This window comes from Tyto alba, unplaced genomic scaffold (genome assembly GCF_018691265.1).
Source record: "Tyto alba isolate M040663 unplaced genomic scaffold, T.alba_DEE_v4.0 Super-Scaffold_19, whole genome shotgun sequence".
NCBI lineage: Eukaryota > Metazoa > Chordata > Aves > Strigiformes > Tytonidae > Tyto > Tyto alba.
In genome coordinates this window covers 6002880-6024548 of record NW_024881281.1, presented here as the reverse complement: position 1 = coordinate 6024548, position 21669 = coordinate 6002880, and the positions used below count along the sequence as shown (strand labels likewise).

Below are 21669 nucleotides of genomic sequence, written 5' to 3'. Positions count from 1 at the left end.
TTTAATCTTTCATCACTTGATCATACATCATCTTTTCCCTTAAACTGTCAGACCAACTAGTCAATAGTTACCTAAGACGTCCTGTTTTGCCAGGATAGTTCAGTCTTCTCAATGCCTTTTTTAATTTACTTTTGAACAGTTTTGCATATCAAGTAACCAGAAAACCCTTTAGATCTTTTTAGGGTTTGTCTGCATGAAGGTGACTAGGACTAGTAATTTTATACTTCTCATCAATAACATATATTTTAATGTGTTTTTTTGTAAATAATGAAAATAATATTTGCTCATACTAATCCTAAATAAATGACAATAATTCATTGCAGGATAATCCCGGTTATAATTGCCAATCATACGAGTCAGACGGCAGGACAGAAAGGAGGAGTTCAGAGTCTTCTCACAGCCCCAGCCCTGCTTCTCCAGCCCAGGATCAAATTCATGGGAGATACCCCACAAGCCAAGGAATTCACTGTGTCAAGAACAAATTTAAAGCGTCTTTCAGTACTGAAAAGTTCAGACGGTACAGTTACGAGGAAAGTACTGTAGGAAATTATGACAGGTTTCTCAAAAGCAGCAGAAACCCCTTTCACCCTTACAAGAGGCAGATCAGCGAAGATGTCTTCCAAGAAGCACATCAAGCCCTCCCACCAGAAGGTTCACCCTTCAAAAATGCTAGAAGCATTGATGGTTTTGAGGGTCTACCAGGTTCTACAGGTCCTGACGAGTCAGAGTCATTTCCTACACACATTCCGAACATCACAGAACAACCATGGTGTAACAGCCTCCAATACAGCACCACAGGTCAAGATCACAGTTCACAAGTCATGGTCAGTATTTTTTCTGTCTTTTTTTCCTGTTCCCAAAGGCAAAAATATACTTTTGGAATTATTTTCTTATCTCTTAATGTGACTATATGGACATTTAGTCTTGTCAAGTTGCAGGCTAGAGCTCAGGATACACATCTATATTCATTTGTTCAAGTCCCCTTTTTTCTGGCCTTTCCCTACTGAGGAAAAACAGTCCTCAGAAAGGTGCACAAGGACAAGTGATTTTCCCCTAGACATGATACATGAATCCTAAATATCAAAATTCTTCCCAACAACAGGTTTTATATTAGTAGTTGTCATCAACTAGTATTTTAAAGGGACAAAAGTTCACAAAACATTATTTTTCAAGTGTGAGGTCATGTGTGTCAGATTCATTACAACACCTTGGCTGACTTGCATTTTTCTTGATGCAAATAGAAGAGAAACTATAAGACATCAGTACTATGTAAAATTAAATATCTGTTTATAGTATGTGCAGTGCAAAGGTGCCTGGGCTAATTCACATACCAGGTAGAGGTGATTGCCTATTTCGGGCAGCACAGAGATCCCTGAAAAGCAAGGCAAATTACCCTCCAGTATCTCCACGAGGTATCTCTGCTGTGATCCAAAGTGTAAAGCGTATCTTCATAATCTAGTGCAGACAAAAACAATGACTACATCTGCCAGGAGAGGGCCCTAACCACTGGTTCCAAATTGCTATGAGGCAAAGAATTCGAGGGTTACCAAAAGAAAGAAGTGTTTTTAAAAAAAAAAAAAAATCATCTTAATTGGATTAAAGCTATTTACCAGAGAATGGAGGGATGTTGTCAGGGTACATACCTGGGGATTGAAGCCATTCAGGTTAAAGAGGAAATTGATCTAAATCTCTTATTTCCTGGGTAAATACTCATCTAGGTCAGTTGAGTTTAATATAAAACCTATAAACACTTGATGAAAAAAAATTCCCATTTTATTCCCAAATCCTTGGGCTGCAAGATGTAGAGAATGTAAAGCCAGCACAGCAGGAGCCCTTTACCACATAGGTGTGACTACTCAGGAAGAGATTGGCTATGTGTTAATGTCTCCACTGGTTCAGTCAGCATGCACCTTCAAAGCTCTTAAACAGCTTACACGCTGCTGGCAAGTTGACATTTCTGAAAAACTTCATTTTACGGTCACTAAAACAGCATGGAGACTTATTAACACTGGATGCTTGGTGCCAGGATATCAAATCAAGCCTAATACGTAGCCCTGTACTAATCTATACCATAAAAGATGGTCATTATGGCCTTGCTTCAAAACAGAAGGATAAGTGCTACTAGTTCCTTGAAATAGTAAGATGCCTACGACATCAGCTCTCAGAACAGAACTCCTGTTAGGTGGGGGAAGGAACCTGAACTCAGTCACCAGACATGAGGATACAGACACTGCTTAAGACCCATCATTCCCTGCACTGTTTATTCCCAGCTGGAGCTCTATCCAGCTCTCTCTCAGCATGCCATGTGTTTGAATGGCTCTTCCAAAGCCGACAGCATCAACCCCACACCGTACGGTGCACTCAGCTTGCTAACTAAAAGACAGCAACACTTCACATCCAAGAGCCTGAGCCCTTCACAGAATCAAGCCCTGGGTGGAATCCAGGAAAGGCAGTCCTGTGAGAAATTAAGACTTGATCAACCTCTCTATGTTTATTGACACCGCTGCAGAAATAAATCACACTCTTACTATATTTCCTGTATCTTGATCAAATTAAATTGTCGGCCTAATTTGACTCCTCTTTGCCACCTCTTCCCTGTGCATTATAGACCTGTGCACTATAGACCTCACCCTCCACCTAATGACAAAACTCCAGCGTCAGCTTGAGGGTACTGACAGTCTGCAAGATAAAATCAAGGAGTATGAAAAAGAGAGAGAGACAGAGGCACCTGTGCGCACTCAGGAATGAAAGATGGAGTATGCAGTTCGTGTATGTAGGGAAAACAAGTAAACAGAAATGGACATTTTCATATTGCTGTTTGCATGGAATTTGGACTGGGATTTCCTTTTTTAAAACAGTAATTATATAAATGAAGGAAACAGTGCTGCTTCTTTTACCACTAGAATATAAAATAAATTCTGTGCAACACTTATGGTGACAGAATCAAATCCAAAACGTAATAAATATAATTAAATAAAATCAGAACAGTAACTAACAGAATTATTCTATTTTAAATTGAGTTGTTTTCTTTAATAACTCTTTCCTTAAATATTTTCTAGCAGGATTCAGACATGAAGCTTAGGACATCCCCACTGGAAGGGCAGCCTGGTTTGTATTGCTATCAGCCTCAAGTGCAGCAGATGTACTGTCCCTCACATCCTTTCCACCAGGTCAGTGCAATGTCTAGACCAAAATCCCCTGTATTTTTAGTCTTATAATGTTATAGTAGTTATGGTAATAATACAAAAAGACAGATGAAACAATGCCTGCTAAATTTGTGTTTGCAGGGCCATATTTGTATCCATACATTTTGTTTATGACAATGAGATCTTAGAAGAACCATATCTAAATGCACTTTTAAATGGTCATCCAGAAAAATGGAAAACCCCCAAAAAAACCCCACCTTGTAAAAATGGAATTTTGGCACTGCTTATTTATATTTTCCCCATTATGCTCAATAAAATTGGGTTTGAAACCAGATAAATTATTAACATAACTGTTGGCATTTCAGGATGCCACAGAATTAACTGTGCTTTAACTTCAGACTAAAAAATCAAATATATGTGACTGTATACTTAAAATTTAGATCAAACATAGAAAAACACTTTTAAAGCAAAATTTTAACAGCAAGATGATGCTTGCTTTCCGTGTGCTTGATGGCACACACATCTCTTGTAATCTTTTGACTGTTACATCATCTCCAGTGAAAGATTATTCAGCTGAAGCATAATTGACAATAATGTTGATGATACATGAGAATGCACAATATTAAAGTTGTTCTTCTATAATGTAACTATATTATTAATACTAAAAATGCACAGGAGTAACTGACACCTTGTTTTTCTTGAGTGTGTTTAGATGTCATTTGAATATATGTCAGTTCATATTTTCAAAGCAGTATATGCACAGTATCTTTGTAAAATCATACATATAAACCTTAATTTTATATGTGATCCTAGTACATATTCATAGAGGTTAGTGAGTGTGGTCTGCTGAGCTTTGAAAATTTGGCATGGAGGAACAGTGTGTATTACAGAAAGTAATTTTCATGACTGAAATGTCTTTAAATAATTTTCTTTAGATGTAAATAGTGGTGCTCTTCAATGTATTAAAATTTTCCTCTTTTATGGTCAGTAATCTGCAATGTACAAAATTTTCTAGTAAGAAAGACACTTGAGGAGATTAAAATACGCTTGAAGCACCCTATTTAAAACAAACAAACAAACAAAACAAACCCCAAAACTTATTTAAGGTGAAATTAAGGCAAAGAGGATTTTTCAGATATATATGCAGAAATCCATATACAAAAATAGCACAACTACCAAAACTCCCAACCATTAGAATTGAATTAAATTAAACTTACAGGGAATTCATATCTATAAAGTATTTGAACATAAAAGCTCATACTTGAGTTATAACTCCTTTGATCCCAGTGACTGATGACATATTGTGGAATCAACTATACCATCTCGTTCAACTTGCTCAAAAAGTAGAAAAAAAACATGACTAACAGAGCACTGATTTAAAACTGTGCAAAGAAAACAAAAAACAGGTTACCATATGATATTTCATTGGGATTGTTAATTCATATGGTGTTACTACTTTGAGTCACTGAAATAGTATTCATACCATTCATCATCAGGATTTAGTCCCTCATGAGGAAAAAGAAAGGTTATTTTTAGCATGATTGTCTTTAAGAGGACATCTAAGTAACTTCTGAAAACAGAATGACCATAAAGAACAAGAATAGACTATGTTGCAATTTTATGATAATTAATAAAATTTAAATCATCCCTCACAGATGGCTTTTTAGGAATTTCATTTGTTAGAGTTTTGTAAAACATTACTAAGGAAGAATGAAAGTATTCCATACTTCAGTATTGGATTTCATATTTTTAAGTGTGTATTTCTTATGCTTATAAATACCCAACCTGTCTATTGAAACCTAAAGGAAAGTGTCTCATTGTTACAGTATATAACCGCTCAGATATAGAGAGGAATAAAATAGGGACTAACTGTATCAACCACCTGGAGAGCTCCAGGGACATCTACAGCCCTTCTGAACTTCTCCAGTCTGGCACAGTTAAAATGATCAACAGGATGGTGTGGCAAGGCAGATCAATAAGCACCCTCAAGTACCAACCCTTGCATGAAGTAAACTTCTAAAATCAGGTTTCTATTACTGTTATCTTTCTCTTCCTGCTCCCTCAGATGTGGCTGGCCCCTGACCACTAACGTACTGAAATCAGCTCAGGAACTCAGGGGCACAGAGGTTCTTCTCCAACTAGGAGACACCAAGAACACACCAATTTGCTTAGAGTGTCCAGGTGCTACTGAAGTTCAAAGTGTTTCAATATCAAAGGCTTTTGGTATCCACTGTTCTCAGTGGGTAGCCCTGTAAAGCTTGGGAAGTGTACAGATGCTAAATTGAGATGCTAAAGAGAGAAGGCATAGGTAACAAAGAAGCAGTTCTCCTACTTTGAGTCAGGAAATATGGCCAGAAAATAATCTCACTCCTGGCTTTTTCTTTTACCTATCACTGGCATTCCACTAGACACAATTTACTGAAACTTCTTTTTTCCCCCCATAATGTGGCAAAAAGGTAGTTATATTTTAAGTTCTTACCAACACTATCATAATAAATTTACTTGTTTTTTCTTGTTAGCCCAAAACTCAATAGAAATGATAAAAGGTAACAATAAAATTAAAATAGAATAAAAAGGTGATATTACACTACCATCCTAACCTACTCATTGATTGATTTTGTTATTGTTATTTTAGAATAAAAGGGTCCCAGATGAAGGATTAACTTGCCACAAAAGCTCTGCTGCAAATATAAACTAGTTCCCCACTGGGACTGCGGCACAGACATTGTGGATGTGTCACAGCACCATGCGTCTTACACACAGTATAAATGTCAGGTTTGCATGTTGCTTTAGCAGAAACTCCAGTTAGCTTAATTCATATGAATATTTTTAAATTTGTTAATTCTGAAGCAGGCACCCTTCCCCTGTCACTGCTGATTTGATACCAGTACTATTACTATACATTGGCATTAACCACATTCAAAAAAACCTACAAAATTAAAGCTGAAATATACCTCCTGGGAGTTGCTTGGCAAGATACAACAAGCACTAAGAGGAAAGTCTTCCATCCACCTGCAGGCTGGCACCGTGACAGATCTCTTACATGCAGCAGGTTTCTGTTAGACTTTCAATATTTGTGCTTCTTAATGTTACTGTAGTAAAAGTATGGCAACGTGTTCTACTACTCAGAGGAAAAAAACAATAGGTATAAGCAGCCAAAGTCATAACAGGTAGAATTGCTGTCCGTGTGCCATAATCAGATACTGGTAAATGAAAGAACATGTGATATAAGACTAAGAAGAAGTGGAATAACATCTTTTGCATGAGGCAGCTCCAGTATTAATACTTTACATTTCAAATTTGAATGGAGCAGTGCAATTTAAATCACTAGGAAGTTACACTCAAGGGAACGGGCCCTTTAGCCTGAAGTGAAGGATGTTCAAACTACACCTCACTTTTCATTAGAGGGATGAGAGAGATCAACTCCTTCGTTAACTTTGTCCAAATGATAAAATAGCCTCACCTTCCCCTTTGCTGGACACAACACAAATGATGACTCATAAGAAAAATTACTTCTTATTGACCTGAAAGAAATAGCAGACACTTACTGAAGTCATTTACCCACCCACCATAAAATACAGACACCTTTCATGCCAGTTGTGCGACTGTAAAACCAGCTCAAGCCTGTCATACCAGACCATTCCTCAGCCTTCATTCCCTCAAAAAGGAGTAATGAAACCAATAAAACAAAAATAATCCTTAAAACGCCCAGTTCTTGCCTTTGGTGATGACATCACAACCAGTCCCATCTTAGTATTTTTTCCTTTCAAATAGCCACTAAAACCAATAAAATAAAAATTATTGTACGAATTGCCCAGTTTTCTACTCTGTTGAAAAATCTACACACAATGCAACGAAGTAGGCAGCACAGAACTGCACATGGAAATTAGTTCACAGATGCTCCAGAGACTGCAGTTTTGCCCAGTATTTAGTTTAACAAGGCAAAACGTGATTAATTATGTACATCTCATTTCTTTTACTCTGCTTACTGCAGCAAGCAAATTAGTGTATTCAGTACGTTTTTCCACATTCCATCACAGACAGTTCAGTGTTAGAAAGATAAAAGCAAACGGGCAAAAATTCAAGCAACAATAAAAGTACTGAGAAACTGAAATAAGTTATTCAGAATCCAGAACAAATAAATAAACTATGAACATTTTGCAAGCACATGATAACCTCTCACAGGCATTTTAAGGGGACAAAGACCAAGAGCAACAGAAGCTATTGGTCTGAAAATAGGAATGACAGTAAGAAACTAAAGAGCTGTATAAACTAATTACCAAGGAAGTTTTCCCAACAGGTCTCAAAAGCTACATTATAATCTTTCAGAGGAACCATAAAGACCTCGTGACACAGGACTTCTAGAGCTAAGCAATAAAACTCTAGAACAGGGCTCAGCAGCCTTTGAGTACTAGGGAAGGCATGCAGGTAGATTTTTTTAATAGCATATGACATGACTCCTAATTTTGGCCATGCCCTAGCCCTGGCATCTGGAAAGATTCATCTGTAAGAGGCTGAGATTCCTCTCACACTGAGCTCTGAGTTCAGCAGGAGCCTTTGCCTCACGGAGAGCCAACTGATGGTATCTTACCTTAGCAGGGTAGTGTTTCTTTGTTCTTGAAAATTGCTTGCCAGCAGGTTTAAACTGTAATTTGGAAAAGAAAAATATGTGACCAACTGCTGTGCTAAAAAATTGAGAGCAAACCTACAGAAACTCTGATGCAATCGAGGCTATCTATATGTATTATCTCCCCTCTTTCACCTTTTTTTTTTTTTTTTTTTTTTTGCACTGGCATATTCCTGTCACGGTGATCGCATGACATTTCTTTCATGTGTCTTGAGCTGGGCAGGCTTAGAGATCTCCTGCAGTGACAGTTTAGCAGTTCAGTGGCAGGCAGCATTCTGCTGCTTGTCCCTAGGGGCAGGGTGAGGGTAGCATACATGCTATTTCATTTTAGTTGTCCTGGCTATTCTTTTTTAGCTTTCTGATTTAGAAAATCAGGGGAAAAAGAAGCTGCCTAAGGTAGTGGTTAATAGCACTTAAACTTCTGGCCTCTTGGAGAAGCCTGTTTCTTGTCATTGACTATGAGGGAACCAACAGAGAGGAGCCTCACAGCTTCAGCAAAAGTCAGGCAATATGAAAACCACCTTTGAGAAATGTCTCATATGCTGCTCTCCTGACCCCTGGAATGACATTACTAACTTGCTCTATAATAATACATTCACTTTATATATATATTCTGATGCCACCCACTAAAGCTTTTGTTGGTATTGTTTGGGTCTTTTACTGCCATGCCTGATAACAGCAAATTAAATGGATTCTTTGGGATGTTATTCTTATGGGACTAGATTTTATACACTTTGGATTTTTGCCTTGTATCCTTCTCCACCTAAAGACCAAAAAAAGCACCACACAAAACTAAACAAGGCTCAGTTCAAACTTCCCTGTTTCTCCCTATTTTTTTAGTGGCTTTACTTAATAGGTTTATTTTTCTATGGTGCATATTGCTTGAAGTACATTATTCTGTTTTTTTTATTATTTATATAAATAAAATTACTCCATGAATTTACTTGGCTGCATAGTGCAATGTTCAGGAGAGGCTGAGCATGCTAAGATACTTCAACGGCAAAGGAGATGGTTGAAAGGAGATATGCTTTAGGTCTATAAAACTATGAATTTTCTGAAGACATTTAATAGGTTACTCCCATTTTTCACAAGAACTCAGTAGCATAGCAAGCAATAAGAAAATACTTTTCTGACATATTTGAATTTGGAACACACTGAAGCAGGATCTGGTAGCAGCCAATATATCAGTGAGTTCCTCTTCACACATGCACTGTTTCTTCTACTTCTTAAGTATTAACTAGTAATATTAAAGTTTTCCAATATCACACTAGTAAGACCTTACGTCTGACTTGGTGTGACAGCTATTAAATGTACGCAGAAAACAATATACTCAGAAGTAAATAGTTTAACACTGTTATTGAGAAAAATATTTTTGGTAGCTTGTTGCTAAGTCAAGTAACATCTCTTTTATTGTATCATCAGTATCCCTCAGGAGGCAGCTATCCTGTGACTTACATTACTTCTTCACACTATCCTTACCAAAGAATTGCTCCTCAAAGCAGTCAAGAATCCCAGCAGCCTCTATTTCCCAAACCCATCTACTCCTACAGGTAATAAAATATTTTTTCAAGTCCTAATGTTACAGGAAATACACTGTTTACCTATGGCCTATTTCCAGCATCATTTGCAATAACATGCTTACTCTTATTTGTCTTGTTCCCAGTGTGCTTTGTCCTGTTTGTGTGAATCACAAGATGTTCCAGACTCTGGGGCCAAGGCAGAGGGAAATTAAATGTTGTGAAGTGTGAGAACAGTCTTGCTCACCCTCACAAAAGCTAGACGTTTCTCTAACACAAAATCTTAGGTGTTGCAAATTTCATCAGCACTACACTAATCACACTTAGCTGTCTTTTCCAGGACCTGTATTAAAACTAATATTTTTCTCCAGTTACTAGGGGAAGGAAATGTCTAGAAAACATATTAGATAAGCTAGTCACCACACATGCTTAGCCCCCAAATAGCAGTCTATCGAAGTAGATGAGACAATTAAATTTTAATTATTCCTTCTGTCACTGTCAGTTTGATATTCTCTTTGTGGCCTTTATCAGTTTAAGCATTCAAACACAACCTTAAATAAATACTCGCAGGATTTGAAAGCCTGTGGTCTTGATTCCATTTCCTATTACTTTATTTTAAACCCAGCTTGGACCTTCTATACGCACCTTGAGAACTACCTCTCAAACTTCAGCAGTGTTAGGAGATTGCTTATGAACAACTGAATGGCAACTCTGAGCATCATCGGTATTCATGCTATGACAGTGAAAGCCAGAGTAATTACATGGACTGTGAAAAGTAGTCTTTTTTTCTGCTTATGAGGAGTCAAGCAGAACAGGCTAAAATACTTTTCTTTCTCTCCCTAAAGCATCCTGATCTTCATGGCACTCAAAAACAGCAAGACAGGGAGTTTGCCAGTCAGTGAGATTTACAATTTCATGACGGAACACTTTCCTTACTTTAAGGTGAGTTCCACAGGGAAGGGGGGAAATCTCTCTCTAAGCTTACCTGGCAGCGGAGGGAATAAGGAAGGTGATGCAATCTATGAAAAACTAATTTATTTGTAGATTAATATCAAATCAGTTACACACTATATAGCTTCATAATCACAAACTACCCAGCATTTTAGGCCTAGGCAGAAATGTGAACACGATGTGGTAATATTTAACACAAAAATATATTAAGAACTGGTCCGACTTTGAGTTTGTGAAGATAACAGTGGCCATTCTTCACTAACAACTCATAAAAGGGATAAATATTTTTAAAAAACACATCCATTCCTTCCTCTCAGATCTCAAATACAGGCAGAACCGGTCTTGTGGCTTCATCTGCCATCAATAGCACCTCCAGATTCCCGGGGAAGCAGAGGTTCAAGGTTGCCTTGCTCTGTTCTGGAGCTGGGATATCCGTATTAGGCAACTTCATCACTTGCATACACCGTACAAAGAAAAGTATAATATGTGATAAATGGTGCTAAGCTCATAATTACACAGTAATGTTGGTGAAGGTAAGGGTGTATGGTTTGCAGCAGATACTATTGAAATTTAAATCCATGCTATGAGAGAATGGTTTCTTGCACTTGGAATACAAGTGGAAAGAGATTAGTCAGCACATGATCCAAGAGCAGAAGGATTACAGTTAAGATTTTAAAAAGAGCTATAATAGAACCATCGACTCCTGCTCAACGTAGAGCTTTATTATTGCTGATTCTTCAAAACCATCTCACTAAAAGTCCAGATCAGGTGACTTGCAATTGTTAGCAAGGCTCAAAAATTAAAATAAAGAAACAGGAGTCTGTCCTGTTTCCTACTTCAAATAAACATGCAGCAATTAAACCAAATTTAAAGCAGTTACAGAAGGGTAATTCAAACATTAAGAAAAAGACACTAAGAATTACTAAGAACACTAAGTATTAAGAAAAGAACACTAAGAATAACTACAAATAAATGTTATGATACAATTTTGCAATGGTTCTGAACAGTAACAAAGGATAAATAATGCCCGCAAAAAAAAAAAAAAAAATGAACGTCGGTACTCAGAGAAAAAGAATACACACTAACATGAAGGAAGAACTGTTAGGATCCATTAAACATCTGTATTCACAGATTTCCTCCCAAAGGAATCACTAGCTACTCTATTATTTGTTACAAGCAAGGGAAGGGAGACAAAAAAGAAAGAAACCTATCATCATAATTCAATAAGTATCGCATCACAACATGACAGGTCATAATCCACTGAAACAAATCTGAAGCACTCTAACTTTGTTAAAATACAGGGACACAACTGGTTTTTAGGCTAAACATACATTAAATTAAGTAATGACAGTAGGGAAAGGAAGAAGGGTAAGATGGCACATGACAAGAACATAGAAGCTGTCATTTTTTTTTTTTCATTTTCAAAACAAGAATAAATATCAAGAGTTGTATTTTGTCCCTCACAGAAAATTAACTGTTTTCTAGGCATTTACCGCTAATTGCAAGAAATATTATTAATCCAAAGGAAAACAGTTTGAGGATTGTGAAAAAAAGGTCCTGGGACACAACATGTTAAAATTGATATTTTATAGAACTACACTTCTTAGTGTAGTGCACAAATCATGTGATCTACAACAAAGTAATAGATTTTTATCTGATTACTATTTTCTAGAAAAATAGCATGATTTTCAAGCAGAGCTGTGAGAATATTAAAAATAAGTTTTATAGGCATGTGCACGTTTATTCATCATACCAAACAAATTAATTCTCCTTTGTCTGACAACACAATCAATTACAAAATTAATCAGCAGCTTGCAAACCAAATGCTGCTGCTGCCAATGTGCACAGAATTCCTCAGACCCAAGACTGTGGCTCTGCCAGGTGTCACCTTCCTGGTCCTGAAGTTATTCTGACACAGCATAAATATTAGGGAGATACACATCTTTTCCTCAACTATCTATTGTGTGTAAATATTGTATATTGTGTCTATTGCAAGATTTTGTGTGTAGATGTGTATAGGTAAGTGTGTGTTCATACAGCTGTGGGTATAGATACAGATGTGTGTATACATACACTCATCTGTACAGTAGGTGCCTTTCTACCACAGCTTTAAATAACTGTTCTATACCCAATCTAAATTTTTCCCTTCTTATCAAAACTTCCCTGTTCCTCAGGTAGTGGGTTTGGTGGTGGGTTGTTTTTTTTCGCAGATCCTCATGTCTTTTTGTTAATTCATTTAAAAATCGATGAGAATGAGGTTACTGCTGTCATACGCATTATAGGAAAAGAATGGTACAGGGGCTGCTACTGGAACATTCACTATTTTGTGATGGCTTTATTTTTGCATTTTACATACAAATACTGTCAAATGATTGAACAGTTCCACCTCAAACATCCTTAAAATAAGCAAGCAAATATTATGCTTACGGGCACTACACCCTGTCTACCTCTGGTCATTACAGCAGCCCACAGAATTATCAATATATGGCAAAAGCTGGTATCCTCTATCCTCCTTTTTTTGAAGAGTCTTCAGCAAGATGAACTAATATAAAAACCAGCAAAGAACATCTTGTTGTTGCTACCAGAACTCACTAAATAGCAGGATAAAACAGGGGGAGGGGAAGCAATTTAAGCTGGAGAGAAACAGAGTACAAGCGTACACAGAATCTTGCTGGGAGACATTAGATGATACAAGCCTAGTCAAATTAACTTGTATTCGCTGCCACAGCAAATTTAGTTTCTATGATGCAACAATCTCATTTCTAGTTGAAACAGAGCAATCCAACTCCTACGTCCTAAAAAAAACATCTACGCAGCTAAAGTTGAATTACTCTTTGATGTACCTCTCCCTTCTCTTGAGACCTAGATTTAAAGAGAAAGGGTTTTGCAAGATCACTGAACTCTTTAAACTTCAAGAGGCGGTCAGGATCAATGGGTCTGTACAATAATATTTTTTGCTTGTCATCCTTTTTTTTCTTTGTAGTGATTAGTGAGTCTAACAGAAGGCTTTAATCTTCTTAATTGGAGTTATTGCCAGTGGTCCAAGAGGTTAGAAAGGTCTGTGGTGTGATGGAACTTAGACCAGCAAGTATTCTCTTGCACTGTCCAACTCAACACAGCTTCATCCACTCCACGCTGAATGTAGCTATGGCAAAAACAAGCCATGGCAAAGAAATTCCAACTACACAAGAGCAACTTCAGCAGCCAAAGCTCGGTTCATTAACAGTCGAATGTAACTTAAAAAACTGGTGACAGAGCTGTAACATGAACACACTGCCCAAGTGCTCCTTCAGGGCCTGCCTCAGTAAATGACTATTTTTTGCTGCCTAGCAATACCAAGTTTAATGCAAGAACCTGTTCCACTCCTGGCAGCAGGCTCCAGAATAAATCCGTGTACTTTTTGCTCTTATGTTTCTAAAACTATCTCACAGTTTACACCCCCACACATTCTGAAAACCTCTGAGAAACACATGCCACTCCCATCTTCTGTGGTGCTTAGCAGAAACACTAATTATCCCGTCTAGATACAGACAGAGGTATATGTAGCCTCATGTACAGGGCAAGAAACATGAATATTCTTTCAGGTATTGAGTAGCTAAGCACACATCTTACCTTGGGAGGAACAGTTTTATTTACTTTCAGAACTGCCAGAAAGCAACTTGACTATGATCTGCAAGGGAGAAAAACTGACTCATCATCTTCAGTATTACCCTATAGCAGAAAGAGATTTAAAGGGGTTTTTTGTTGTTTTGCTTTGCTTTTTTAAATAGAAATGCATGTTGTCTCATCTAGGAGACTGGCTAAGAGAATAGTGAAATGCTGACATCAGGTGGGCCAAAAGGGTAGAAACTGTGCTGCTATGAAGGGAAAATAGTTTCTGTTTTAGTAAATAACATGTATTTAACTTCCACAATTCAATATTTTTTAAATGAAAAAAGCAAGTATTAAATCTGACCCTCAAATTCTTCAGTAAGGCTTTCAATACCTTAACCCATAAGGTAGTCCTTCACAAGCTAGGAAAGAACAGATTTTACATTCCTGATAAAAGTAGAATTTCTGTGAAAGTATGTTAAAAAATTCATGCTGTATCATGTGAAAGCAAAAATGAACACAAGTCTATTTATAAATGATGGTCTCAGAGGAAATCTCTTACACTAGGTAGCAATTAAAGAAACTATCAAAAAGCTGGCTTTCTGTGGGAGAAGGATCCCTATTAATAAAGCATAAGAATAGAAAGGAAACTTAATACACATAAAACAAATTTTAATCTTTATCTTCTTTAAAAAGCCTATGGAAGATCATACTTATTTCTTGTTTTCTGTTCAGTAATTCTCTGTGGTTGATATAAACAATTATGACAACAAACATTTTGCATCCATGAATATCCATCAATAGTGGCACACAGACAACTTCACCCACCTTTCAGAGAGTTGTTTAATTTCTTTCAGTTTTTATGACACACAGATGAGGAATTTTGGAAACAAGAAAAGGGAAAGCATGTAAAATTGATTAAAAAAATAAAGAGAAAAGGCCTCACATACATTAGTACTGAGGATCATTCTTTGTAATCCAATAAACTCAAAAGTGTCTCTGAGATTTCTCACCTCTGCAGATGCAGACCTTTTAGAAAGAATAACATTTGACTGACATAGGTATAGCTACAATTTTAATTTTTTTAAATGACCTTACAATGACAGGGGAAGTCTAGCTGGACTAGCAGTTGCATCTATTACAATGAAGTTGGGTTTCTCAGGTTGATTCCTACCATTATGTAGCAAGTCATTTTTCCTGCTTCCTATTTACTTTCAAAATTATAGTGCAGTGGCAATGAGCTAAGACAGTTCTACTCAGATATGCAACAAATAGCATCATACAAAATACCTACCAAAAGAAATGCAAGGAAGTGACACATCAGGAATTTACTATTGGAATCTTCTGATATGAATGCGCATACTAAATTTACAAAGGCTTAATGTGATTAGCAGTATCTTCTGGCTGCATAACCAAATAAGCAGAAATCAGTGAAACCAAATAAACAAACACCAGAAAAACTTATATGCAATAAGAGGATGCAATGCCATTTCTTCAAGATCAGTATTTCAGATTAGGCATCAAACAGGCATTTCCCATCAGAATCTGAGCATGACTGTTTTGCTGGGTATTTCTCTCTTTAGCCTGTACAGCAATATTCATTTTCAAAGTTCTTTTACAAGCAATCAGGAAAAAAAAATATTGTAAAAATTAAATTGTATAAACAGAAGGTTTGCACTAGGTTTTCTTTTCTTTCCATTCTTAAAGTTGAATGCAAAACTGTCCTCAGGGAAAGGAGGGAATTTTGTTTCCCTTTGATCAGAAACAGCCTAAATAAAAATAGAGAAATCATTTAATGAAGCTTATATGTATTGTTCAGTTTAAAGAACCTTCCAGCTTCCACTACTGAGTCAAAAATAAATGCAAAGCAAAAAGATGCAGTGATCAGATGTAGAAACCTGTATCTCATCTGTAGGGCTTGTGATTAAACCATTTGGTTATATAATTGGCTAGCATACAAAGTTACACCTACAGGAGCATGCTAAAATTCTTTTGAAGTCTGCCTGGACACTTAATTTGAGTCCAAGTAGCACACAGTCCTTCAATTAAGTGTTTGAAATTTTTCTAGGTATTCCAAAATAGATTAAGATAGATTTCCTCTTAGTTCACAGTTCTCGAATATAATTCTTCACACAATTTTTGTAATTTGAAAATTCACTCTTAAAAATCCAGCAGCCCCTCTGACAAGGCCAACCTTCTTGCTTAAAAGATCAGTTACTATTTTATCTGATTCCTCTCTTCCCACACAACATGACTGTAACATTTTTGTGGCTTCCTTCTAACGTACAAGTTTCATATTGTAGAAGGTATAATCTAAACAGCATTTCATATAATCTCACCAGTCAAACAGAGAAATATATTTGTTGTTTTTGTTTTGTTTTTTTTTTTCTTGAAGTTCCATTCTTAGATTGGATTTGTTTTTCCAGACAGCTCCAGATGGCTGGAAGAATTCTGTACGCCACAACTTATCTTTGAATAAGTGCTTTGAGAAAGTTGAAAACAAGTCAGGCAATTCTTCTCGAAAAGGCTGTTTGTGGGCTCTGAATCCAGCCAAAATTGATAAGATGCAGGAAGAGCTTCAGAAATGGAAGAGGAAAGACCCAGTTGCTGTGAGGAAGAGTATGGCAAAACCAGGTCAGTAATACATTAGTGCATTAGTTCTCAAATAGCAGTCCCCTGAACTCTTCTTTGCAATTGGCACCAAGCTGTATAGGAGAATTTATACGTGACTTAGGAAAGCATTAAAGACTTTTCCCTGGTAATAAATTGATTGTCAAAACAAGAAAACAATATAAAAAGCAGAACTAAATAAGACCTGGTTTTGCAGGAGTGCTTCCAAATAGGCACAAAGAAGCTTCACCAAGAAAACATTCTCTCTCAACATCTCACTAACCTTTAAGATAAAAACAACACTGAAATAAGTACAATAAATTTGAAAGTAACCGATAAATATCTAACTATTAAACACAAAAATTCAATTTATTACATACTCGGCACTAATAGTTCAGAAAAACATTTCAGGCTTTTGGAGTTCTTATTATATATGGGCTAGTACTTTTGTTTGCCATTCCACTCGCCCATTTCCTGAGGAACACTAACATTCTAGCTGCAAACTATGAAGGCCGTGTTAGGACTAAGTAAATCATGGGCCTTTTTTTCTTGTTTTGTAGAAGAACTTGACACCCTGATAGGCGACAAAAGTGAGAAGCTGAGAGCGTCAGTCCTGTCCTGCAGTCCCACTGGCGTTGCAGGCGCATCCCTTCCCAGACAGATGGCACTCCAACCCCACTCCTTGGGCGAGCCCTCCCTCTCCACGGGTGTGCCACCGCCACTACACGGCATCCACGCCTCGGGAGCCCTCCAGGTCAAGAACCCCTTACCAAATTTGCTCGGGGGGCAGCAGACCGCCTGCTATTCATCACCGCAGGCTTTTCCTCAAATCGCAAGTACGTTAATGCAACAGTCGCCTGACCCTCAGACCCTCTTTCCTTCTGGGGAGGCTCAAAGCGAGCTCAGACCCCAGCCCAGCATCGCCCAGGACTCCCCAGTGCCGGCCCAGACCCCCCCGAGCTGCGGGGGGAAGCTGCTGACAGAGCACTCGGCAGCCAGGACAGTGCAGGACACGCTCATGCAGGAGGGAGATCTCAGCAACGACATCGATGCTCTTAATCCATCCCTGACTGATTTTGATCTCCAAGGTGAGTACCTAAGGCGGTTTTATCTCACAGCGGTCAGGCTTAGTACATCACACTGCGTAAGAGGCATTTACGGCCACCTTTTTTAACTGCTTGCCCTTGCCACTGCTACAAAGACCAGCTTACTAGGTGACATTATTTTGCACAGCATGGAATTTTGCACTGTATCTTTGAAAAGTTTCCCAGGAAAGCTACAGATTTTCATTCAGAGTTTAAAAAAAAAAACAAAAAAAAAAAACAAAAAAAAAACCACAACCAAACCAAGCAAAAAAACCCCAAACAAAACAACAAAACAAACAAACAAATAAACAAACAAAAAAAACCTGCTTACTTTTGACCACAACTGCTTATAGTAAATACTGCAAGACAGTATTTAGAATGTATTTTTTAAATTTAGGTGTATTTTCCACTGAAAACTACTCAAGCACAACTATTTGGTGCATATCGAGAGAACTGTCGTGTAAGGAGCACAAAGAGAAATAATTTTAATTGAATTAACATGTTAATTTTTTTCTTTATCATTATTTATTAACATACTTTCCACATCTCTGCTCAAAAGAATGCTGTTTACTCCACAAGGCATTCACATGATCTATGCCCTGAACAACTGTATTTTCTGAGGCGTGTTCTTAAATATTTTGTCATGTAATGCTGATAGTAAACTTTTTTATATTAAATAATTGAATCATCTTGAGTGGACAGGATTTTGAACACCAAGAACATAGCTTTCCATGCAAAAATAAGGAAAAAAAAAAAAATCCCACACAGTTTGTTTGTGTGTGTGTGCATTTATATGGGTATACATATAAAATAAAACCTGTGGGTTCCAAATGATAAAACTTGCTGCACCAAAAAAACGTGCAAGAATTGCCTTCCTGTGCAGACAAAAAGTGGCACACAGAGCCACCTAAAAGACAGAGCAAAAACCAGTCTCAACAATCTACATGACTCAGCGAATGCAATCATCTTGCTCTTGTACTGTCACAAATATTCCACAATCCTGCCATGCTCAGATTGCTTTACTAAGATTAACACCACAGTTTTCTGAATCCTCAGCTTCTTCCTCTTTTTGGCAGCAGGATGTCACATTCCATTCATTTCTCTTAACCTCTTTCTGTTTTACTCAGTTAACATGGAGCATGCTCATTTGTACTGTGGATATTCTGTGTGCTTCACCAATATGGTACAATTCCAACTTCCCTCTGTCCTTGCCCTTTACCTTAAATTATTTATTTAAGCTTTTTTACTTACTTTTTTTCTTTCTAACATTAACAAATCTCAAATTAGAGGTCCTATAACTTAAGATAAGGCCTGCACACTTGGAGCAAAATAATTATACACACACACATATATTTAAAACAAAATTATTTTTAAATTTCTTAAAAATTGTAACAAAGGCTTTAAAAAATCAAAGGAGCTAAATATTATCCCATTTGATAGTCTGCAGATGGTGTGTGTATAGCTTTGGAGCAACACCCTCACTGCCACTCTCATCCCACCCCCCCAAAGAAATATTCAATGATGAATATGGAAAATACAACCCTCCTGCAGTAACTTATTTAATGCTTCCATTGTGATACGTGCGTTCAACGGAAATACGAGAAACCTTTTTGTATGCATTAGAAAAAAGTAACATTTCAGGTCTTTCAATTTGTCAGGTCAATCACATAACCGATAATTTAGTTTGCAATTCAGAGAATCCTACACCATAAGAATACAAGAAGTCCAGTTGTGCAGTAATATTAGTTGCAGATTTGTCCCATAAAATGCCATTAGCTCTTCCATATCTTCTAAAGATAACAAAGGCAAATTCCCCTTTCAAAATCAGTGGCTTTTTTCAAATAGAAGTTGTGCTTCATAAGAATACATTTGCAACAGAATCTTGCCAATTATCAAGTGAAATAGTTTTCTTAAATTAATGCTACTTTCTCCCAGATTTAAATTTATTATGCAAATAATATCTATCTAAACAATTTTTTTCCTTTCTCAATCAGAAATGATTAAAAGTACCTACACATACAGTATACACAACTGTAAAGTTACAATTTCTCCCGTAAAATAATGTCTCAAAAAGCATATATAAAGGAAGCTGAATCAATCCCTTTTGCTTTCTTATAGGAAATCTTTGGGAGGAGCTGAAAGACGACAGCCTAGCTGTGGATCCCCTAGTTCTCATTTCATCATCCCCAACGTCTTCCCAGTGTTTCCCCTCTCACTGTCAGATGGAGAACAGCAGCAGCGTCAACACCCAAAACGGAATTCCACACGGCAACCTGCCCGACCTACAGCTCACTACTCTTTACTCTGCCTTTATGGAATTGGATACAGTGTCTCCTGCCTACCTAAGTAATTCTGGATCCAAACCTATAGCACTAATGTGAACCACGCACCAACCTAATTATTATTTTGCCTAAATACAGTCCTAACCATCACACACACTTACCGATCTGATTCATGTCAGCTGAAACTGTGTCCATCGGAATAAGAATAATCTTTTTCCAGAACTCACCCGCAGGATATGTAGCTTTACAATTATAATTTTCTACAGAGAGATACTAACAACAATTTTAAATGTATTTAAAGATAATATTGTTAACGGCTGAACTGGTCAACACCATTTTATCAAGCCACTCATCTTCTGCATCTTCCAGAAACAAATGGCTATAACAGGAAAACAAATTATTGACTTTTTTTTTCCCTTTTTTTTTTTTTTTTTTTTAAATGAAAGCTGCTTGCAAATGAACACAGAAGTCAAAGCACACAATAATCTAACTTATTTCTTGGAGCCAGTGATGGCAACAACATCTGACACAGACCACTCAAAAAAAAATCTGCATATTAAAATATTTATAGTCCCCTTGAAAGAAGTTCTGAGTTTTGGTAAACAAGAACATACACTGGAAATTCTGCAAGTATTAGAAGATAGAGGACTAGCTGCTGACAGACTAAACCAAAGCAACAGATATACTTAGTGAAAAATCCAAGTTTTACTGTATTTAAAAAGAAATTTAAAACTCTGCTTTTTTAATAAAAAGGAACAAAACAATTTAGTACAATTTTTACTTGGCTGGAAATTATTCGCATTCATTCCTCTATTTTTATCCACATAAGCTGAACAGTGAGATGAATTATTCAACCATTAAATCAAGATTTTGAAAAATGTTAATTAAAAAAGAGAACATTAATTGTTGCATTTAGCCAAATCCAGAGAGCTTCTGTATTTTAACATCCATCTGATACATCCAACAGGGTTTATTATGATGCTGAACTATCCCCTGCATTGGGACAGGGTATGGTTCCTGACATCAACTAAACTAAGGCATTTCAGTAGCCAGGTTCTCAGGAACACACTTCTCACCTGATCTACCATGAAGGTGCTGCTTGTGACATGACAGAACAGTGGTTTATTCCAACTGAGGCAATCTAAAGACAAAGTAATTTTGATTAGGAACCTTTAACAACACTAAAGCATATAGTCTACAACAACAACAACAAAAAAATCAAAGTACCCTTTCTTGGTTGACATCTCTATTCATGTATTATGGAAACTCAGAAGAAACTAAGTTAAAATTTGAGTCAGACTGAGCCACTTACACTACAAAAAAGCAACAAGGAACTACAAAGAAAAGTACAGACAAGGTAGAACAGTGAGATTGTATTGTTAAAATAAATGCATGTAGGTTTAATTAGCCTCTTTGTCACAGCAAGGTGGGAGTGCTGCCAGTTAAGACTGAAGCCAAATCCAGGTTCCAATCTACACCCTCAGCCATGCCTACTAGCCCAGACTTAAAATCAGATTAGGGGCAGACGGATAGAGAAGACTCAGGAAGAATACATGCGATGCAATGCTGTAATCCCTCACACAGCTATCAAGAAATCCTCACTTGACTTGGGCCTGTCTTCCTCTGCGTTCCTGCAAACAGAATATACAGAGTGAAAAACGCAGTCAAGTTTGCCAAGCTATTCTATGAAAAACAAAACCAAAAACAAACAAAAAAAAATACAGCAGGAAGGGAGTTATGCAAACATACTAGAGCTCAGTGAAACAATTCTTGACCGTTGTAACATTTAGATAAAGAAATAAGGAAAAAATTAAGTACACCACATCACTAGAAATGTGCATGTTAAATGATAAACCTAAA

General features: G+C 37.0%; 1 protein-coding gene and 1 long non-coding RNA gene across 7 annotated transcripts in view; one reads left to right on the top strand and one right to left on the bottom strand.

The window, feature by feature from the left end:
* The window catches only part of FOXN1 (forkhead box N1), a 42212-nt gene extending 21648 nt beyond the window's left edge, over nt 1-20564 (top strand). For 5 of the 6 annotated variants that reach the window (XM_033004307.2, XM_033004315.2, XM_033004301.2 and 2 more), the window contains 7 exons: nt 324-824; nt 3060-3170; nt 9196-9323; nt 10136-10232; nt 16259-16466; nt 17003-17530; nt 19646-20564. In XM_033004307.2, the coding sequence (XP_032860198.1) occupies nt 324-824; nt 3060-3170; nt 9196-9323; nt 10136-10232; nt 16259-16466; nt 17003-17530; nt 19646-19908 (1836 nt within the window). In that variant the 3' untranslated portion in view covers nt 19909-20564. The remainder of the gene's footprint in view (nt 1-323; nt 825-3059; nt 3171-9195; nt 9324-10135; nt 10233-16258; nt 16467-17002; nt 17531-19645) is intronic. The other variant, XM_033004324.2, reaches the window with a different exon arrangement.
* Nucleotides 16325-17310, bottom strand: LOC116964556. Its single transcript, XR_004408794.2, has 3 exons — nt 17213-17310; nt 16648-16725; nt 16325-16439 (listed from the first exon to the last, which is right to left on the bottom strand). It is a non-coding gene; the product is annotated as an uncharacterized LOC116964556 (long non-coding RNA).
* Nucleotides 20565-21669: the final 1105 nt, after the last annotated feature.